The 7,253-nt window shown below is 35.7% G+C and overlaps 1 protein-coding gene across 1 annotated transcript; it reads left to right on the top strand.

Moving 5' to 3' along the window:
- The first annotated feature begins 3,900 nt into the window (after nucleotides 1–3,900).
- LOC106376741 (feruloyl CoA ortho-hydroxylase F6H1-3-like) lies at nucleotides 3,901–6,327 on the top strand. The gene is made up of 2 exons (XM_048776529.1): nucleotides 3,901–4,581; nucleotides 5,411–6,327. Exons 1-2 carry the CDS (start codon nucleotides 4,049–4,051, stop codon nucleotides 5,970–5,972), a joined length of 1,095 nt encoding a protein of 364 aa, XP_048632486.1. The 5' UTR covers nucleotides 3,901–4,048; the 3' UTR covers nucleotides 5,973–6,327.
- Nucleotides 6,328–7,253: the final 926 nt, after the last annotated feature.

Raw genomic sequence — 7,253 nt, 5'->3', positions numbered from 1 at the left:
CATAGCAGAGATAAGCTCTCTTGGTTGCAGAATATCCGAAGAAGACACTAAAATTTGGATCGATCCTCGAGATTGTGAGCAGTGTATGGCTTGAGCCAGGGATAACATGCACATCTGAATATTTGTAGCTTCTGATAATTAGGTTGATTGCCAAATAGGTTACAAAATGGTGACTGCATCGCTAGTACTGGTGTAGGCAAGCAGTTGATGAGGTAAACAGCTACCGCAAAATCATAAGGCCAATATTGTTTTGGGACCGAGGCTTTAGAGAGCATGGCTAATCCCGTTTCTACAATATGATGGTGCTTATGTTCGGAGATGCCGTTGTGCTCAGGCATGTGCAGAGGAGATGTAAAGTGAGATATTCCACACGTCTGAAAGAAGCTTCGTAAGGCAATGAATTCACCCCCATTATCTGAATAAAAGGTACCAATCTTTCCTTTGAAATAATTTTCGACCAGATTCTTGAATATAATGACGGTCTCTTTCACTTGGGACTTTTGTTTAAGTGGGAACATCAATGTATATCTAGTGAAATGATCAATAATCACAAGATAGTATTTAAAGTTTTCTGTGAATATAATAGGAGAGCTCCAAACATCTGAGAATAGATATTGTAATGGTCTTTGCGAGGTGATTGAAGATTGAGAAAATGGGAGTTTATGTGTTTTATTAATGAAGCAATCATTGCAGGAAAATAATTTTTGAGAAGCTGAAGAAACAAGAAGAGAAAAACTTGAAATGACAGTATTTAAAATTGAAGAAGAGGGATGTCCCAAGCGAGAGTGCCACGAAGAAAGAGTTGTCTTTGAACTCGGATATGCAGCAGCTTCGTTGTTTTGTGGAGCTTTCAAAGGCCACTCATAAAGCTCATCTCTAGCTTTGCCGCGCACCAAGTGAACCTCCATTTTCAGATCTTTCACCTGAAAAGATGTAGGAAAAAAATTCACTGAGACTTTATTAGAATTACATAGTCTATAAACAGAAATAAGATCCTTGTTTATATTAGTAACATATAGGACATTTTGTAAGTCTAAGGAGCGTATAGGAGTGGAGAGAGTAGAGAAACCAGTTTGTTGAATGGGAATCATGGAACCATCAGCAATCATAACATCATTTCCACTTTGATATGGTTGATGCATAGAAAGATTGGCTAGATCGAAGGTGATATGATGGGTTGCACCACTGTCCATGATCCAATTGGTTGCAGTGTAGGGCGCTGCAGTAGTGAATTTTGCTCGTGGGTTCCATGGCGTGAAGATGTTCTGCTGTTGAGGAGTTGTAGCTTGAAAGGATTGAAGCTGGGAACACCTCTTGGCACTATGTCCTTGGACACCGCAGATCTGACAACGCCCGAGGTATGGTCTCAGTCCTTTTGTCTCCATTAGATTAGTTTGTTGAGCAGGACTCCACTGGTGCTGATATGATTGTTGCACCCACTGGTTGGTGTTTCTCTGCTTGTTCTTGTTTATGTAGTTATTGTTGTGATTGCGGTGTTGTGCAACATTAACCGTAACAGGGGCATGAGAGTGAATGGTGTCACCAGCCATAAGAAGCTTAGCTTCATGATTGAGGAGATGCTCGTGAAGTTCTGTGATTGATGTAGGGGCATCCATGCCTTCAACTTGATCCACGACTGGTTTGTAATCCTCGGAGAGACCTTCAAGGATGAGATCGATCTGATCTTCATGGTCAACTGCTTTGCCTAGGATAGCAAGTTGATCAAGACGGGTTGTGATACCTTGAAGGTATACATCAATTGTTTTGAACTCCTTTTTCTAGTTCTTGAGTTGCGTCTTGAGTTGTTTGATATGGCCACGACTTGGTTTTGCATAGGTAGATGCAAGTGTGGTCCAAGCTTCAAGGGAGGTGTATACGCGAGAGACCAGCGACTGCAAGGAGGGGGGAGATCACACCAATAAGAACACTATAGATCAACTTGTCTTGGCGTTTCCACAAGGTGTGTGTTGGGTTTGTGGAGATCTGATTATCGGTCGTTGTGGTGGCTGGAGGAACTGGCTTGGAACCATCAACATAGCCCGCAAGGTCATATCCATCAAGCAAGGCATGGATTTAGAGGCTCCACATAAGTTAGTTTCTTGCATTGAGTTTGGTGACATTAGACATGTTTATCGTGAGAAGTGGTTGGTTGTTTGTGTTGATGGTTTCGACAACATTGGTGGGGTTATTGTTTTCAGAACCCATTTCGATATGAGTTAGACAAAAGGGATAAGAAAAATATGGTTTTTAGAGCTTGAATTGTAAGGTTCTTGATACCATATAAAAGTTTATATATTAATATATGAAGAAGATGTACAGAGGTACCTTATACACATGGCATAGACGTAGAGCTTACAGAAGTATACATTTAAAGAGAATGTTTCCATATACAATGAGGATCCTAAATCAATCATCATTGATATAATTGTTCTTAATAAATTTGAGGAAATCATACATATATTTTCTATATAACAAAAACAAAATGAAAACTGAATCTATAAAATATAATTAATGTATAAGTTAACAAAAATAATCATTTTTTTATTTTTATAACACATAATTTTAAATATACAAAATTTTAAACAAATTTTTCTTTAAATTAATAATTCTATAAATAAAAATAGCAAAAACCCAACATAATTAATACATAGTGTGTAATTAGACAGATAATACGAACTTTGAAAATATGTGCAAGTTTCTATATCACTTGATATTGTTTTTCACATTAACATCGAATCAATTATTTTGTAAATTTTCGAAAATAATAATTAGGGTCATCAAATGGTATTACCAATATGAAAATAGTAAGTTCATCTAGTTAGTTAAGCTTATAATGTTCTGACAATCATACATTATTTAGAACGAGAAGACAAAAAGAAACAGATCAAAAGGACGAAAATTACTTGAACTGGAAGGAATCACATAATATTCTACACAAAATTATCAATTGATGATGAAGTACTAACGTCTTCTCGTTCTAAATTTAAGTAACAAACCAATGTTGACAAAAAAAAACAAATAGTTAGCATAATAAATACATAAATTTAGAACGAGAAGACAAAAAAACAGATGAGAGCGACGAAAAATTAGCTGAACAGTTTACCAAAAAAAAATTAGCTGAACTGAAAGGGATCACAATAGTATATTACCAAAATATCATCACATGGTGAAATGATTTTTTTTTTCTTTTTTTTTTTTGTAAATTGAGATGAGTTTGGCTCAAAACCTTCATCTTTTCTTAAACTCGAAATCAGTAGGCGCTAATAGTATTGATACATGCCATAAAGCATATGTTCCAACAAAAAATGAATTAAAGGTACCATGAAACTAATTTCAACTATTAAATCATTGATCCGACGCATCGTTAGTAATATTAAGTGCTAACATTTATTAAATAGTAACCAAGTCATACATAAATTTAGAACAAGAAGACAAAGAAAACAGATCATAACGACGGAATATATTTAATTGAATGAAAGCGATCACAATAATATTCTACAAGATCATATCAACAGATGCTGAGCTGTTAACTTTACAAAATATATTATAGCAAAACAATAACTGACAAAAAAAGCAAAACAATTACTAGTATAATGTCGTTTCAAATATTGCAATAATATGTTTGTCTACTATTGGACGTGAATAACGTGTTTCCCAAACTATCCAGCTGCTCCCACCCTATGCATCACTATGAATTATAATATGCTTTAATTACATCAAAACGTGGAGATTAAATTTTTAATAAATTCGACCGTCTGAAAATAGTAATTATTAAAATAATTGTTTTAACTATTTTATTATTAATACATTTTATTTATGACAAAAAATAATAATACATTTTATTTTCGGTGAAGTTTAAATAAAGTATATAACTAGATTATATTTAAATAATAATATTAATTTTGTTTGAAATTTTTTCTTAAAGTTTGAGGTGCTCCCATCATATGTATCTATATATAATCTACACAACAGTGACAAATGCATATCACCTTTTGTATACCATTCTCTTACTGTTTTTCATATATAAAAAGAAAAGTATAACAAAAAAATGGCTCCGATAGGGCTCACCGATGTGGCTATTACAGATTTCGTAGTAAACCAACGTCACGGAGTAAAAGGTCTCGTCGAAGTTATATCTCCAAAGACATTGCCTTCATGTTACATCCAACTCCCAGAAAAACGAGTCACCACTGAAAAACTCATCATGGAGGCCCCAACAACCGGCAAAGGTGCGTTGTCAGCACCTGTGATTCCGGTCATCGACGTTTCTGATTGGAAAAACCCCACTGTTGCGGAGGAGATCTGCGAGGCCGCTGCGACATTAGGGTTTTTCCAGATAGTGAACCATGGAGTTTCGGTGGATGAGCAAAACGAACTGAGAGCTGCTGGTCGTGGGTTTTTCGATTTGCCGACGGAAGAGAAGAAACGTTATTGGGAGGGAAGTTCAGTATCGGAGACCGCTTGGTACATGACAAGTTTCAATCCCTACAAGGAGGCCAAGTTGGAGTGGAGAGACTATCTCAAGTTTGAGTATCTTTCCGACCAAGTGGACTTTTCTGCCACGTGGCCTACTGTATGCAGGTATGACTCTTGAGTGCTGGCAATGCAATCTAATCATTATCATTACAAATTTCAAAAAAAAAAAAATCCAATCATTATAATCCAATAAAAATTACTCTCTTTATTTTATAATATTTCATGTTTTGCCTTAATGCACAAAGATTAAGAAAACTACATTTTTCTAAAAAAAATATAATTTTAAAATCAATTAACCAATTATAAAAAAAACCGTAAAATCTAAATGGTTGAACAGTTTCCAATAAAATTAAAGTTAACCTTAAAATCTCAAAACTTTGTGTAATTTGAAACAAAATAATCTTTCTAAAACATCATCTATATTGAAACAGAGGGAATAATATTTACGAATTTGGGTTCAATTCAAAGAAAAAGTATTCTGTAAACATATGCAAAACAAAACTTAGAATTAAAATAGCTCATTGAGCCTTTATTCATAAACATAGAAAGTTAGATAGAAAGTTTTCATGAGAGGCATTATACTACTTTCTATGCATAAAACCCTAAATATATGGGCATAAAACATCACAATGAACTTGTGTTGTGCGTGCTAATAATCAGTCAAAACAATTTTACGTGTAAAGTATTTCCCTATGTTAATAAATAATTTAATGTGTATCTATAATCAAAGTCAACTTACTCAGCACATATATTATTGCTCTAAACAATTTAGTTGCACAAGAAAAAAAGAGTTTAACGTTTCACGTCACAAAGATATAAACAAATGTAGTTATTTTTGTAAATTTGAAGAAATACCGTAGTTTCTTGAAAAGTAAGAAGTAAGTTTGCAACTTTGTATAACAATGAATGAAGATTTTAACGAAGACTGTGGCAGGGACGAGGTTGTAAATCATTCCAATAGGATGAAGCCGATAGGTAGGAAGATTCTTGAAATACTAATGAACAATCTAAACACAAGGATGGAAGAACAAGATCTAATGGGAACTTTGAGGATGAACGTCAACTACTATCCCGAGTGTCCCGACCCGAAACTTACCGTAGGAACCGGTCACCACTGCGACATCAACACCCTCACACTTCTTCTCCAGGACGACATATTAGGCAGCCTGTATGCTCGATACGGTGACAAGTGGCTCCATATCCCTCCAGTTATGGGAGCCATTGTGGTTAACATTGGAGACATGTTACAGATTTTGAGCAACGATCGGTACAAGAGCGTTGAACATCTGGTGATGACTAGTCGGTTTCTTAGCCGGATTTCTTTCGCGTATTATTGCGGGCCGAGTTATGACTCTGTTATCGAACCGTTACGTGAGGTGCTAGAGAATGGTGAGAAACCATTGTACAAGGCCACGATGTATAAGGATTACATGAAATATTACTTTGCAAGGCCGCATACGGGTAGCAAAACTATCGAATCAATCAAGCTTCCATGAAAAAACAAGATGGACAAGAAAAAGAAAAAGTGACTTTATGATGAAGTGGTACAAGACATTGACTTTGGAGGAACACCCTGTAGGGTGAGGAAGCCTAAGGTTAAGTCGAAATCCATGTCAACTTTCAGTTTCTTTTTTTTTTTTTGGTGAAAAACTTTCAGTTTCTTCTTTTTTTAATTGGTATTTTTTCGGCAAATAACGGAATGATGCTCTGTTCCCGTGCTTTGTCGGGTCAGAGTATATCACTTCACTTTAAAGAATGCATATTTGCTTCCAAGTTTGTAGTTTTGTACTAGTTGAAATGCATTACAATTTAAGAATAAAAGTAAAATAAAGAAAAAGTAGATTGTTATTAGACCATGATTAACTGTGAAACCCAAATAGATTTCATATTTTTTTAATTATTATTATTTTTTTGTTTGAATAAAAAAAAGACTAATCGCGGGCTGCCACGTATCAGTAGGGCCTGCAAACAGTGCAAGAAACCATCAAATAACGGTTCTTATTCTGGCTATTCTGCAACCGGTTTTTGCTTTTTTTTGTGGGCTCTCCCCCCCCCCCCCCCCCCTCTTAAAAACCCACTAAACAACCCCCCCTCCCCCTATAGTCATGCCCTTAGAGTATCAATCATTAGAAGAAATGGGCTGCAGGAAGGGCCACGAAAACCAGAACAATTGGGCTTCAAATGTGTTAAGCTCAAAGTCTGTTCACAGTCTTCATTACCTCAGACAACGGCTAGAACAAGAGGATGTGCAGATACGATAGGGTGTGTAGAGTACGGCAAAAGCATTCAGCGATGTTGAAGAGTGAGCTCGGGATTATGCTGAAGAAACGATTAAGAGACAAAAAGGTCAGAAATCTCGTTTATATTAGAAGTAAATCAAACCTTCCATAAGGAAAAATCTCATGTTCCATCAAAACTATCTACCTCTATGTATTCGACATCGAATCTTCAAGGTGAATCTTCTAACACTCTTGCTCTGAATCTGGAGCTCTAATACCACTTGTTAGGGAAATTTCAACTTGACCTTGTATCAACCAAACAACTATCACTTCCTAGTTCTGATACTACTTGTTAGGTTTACCTATACACCTAATTTCCCTACCCTTTGAATGTTAAAGCTTGGATCTTTGTGATGAAAATAGAAACTTAAAAACACAAGAGATTTGTTCACCAAGTTCCTTTTCCGGTACCTCTAGGGTGGGATCTCTCTCTCACAACTTCTACTAACAAGCAAAGCTTACAAGTCTCAGTCACTTCTCACTTTCTTGAAAATGACA

The sequence above is a fragment of the Brassica napus genome, chromosome A1 (genome assembly GCF_020379485.1).
Source record: "Brassica napus cultivar Da-Ae chromosome A1, Da-Ae, whole genome shotgun sequence".
NCBI lineage: Eukaryota > Viridiplantae > Streptophyta > Magnoliopsida > Brassicales > Brassicaceae > Brassica > Brassica napus.
This window is presented reverse-complemented; position numbering and strand designations above follow the sequence as displayed.

Bases quoted from the DNA above. Each gene is read 5' to 3' on its own strand.
- LOC106376741 (XM_048776529.1), top strand. From the start codon at position 4,049: ATGGCTCCGATAGGGCTCACCGATGTGGCTATTACAGATTTCGTAGTA. The intron at 4,582-5,410 runs GTATGACTCTTG...AGACTGTGGCAG, and splicing joins ACGTGGCCTACTGTATGCAG to GGACGAGGTTGTAAATCATT.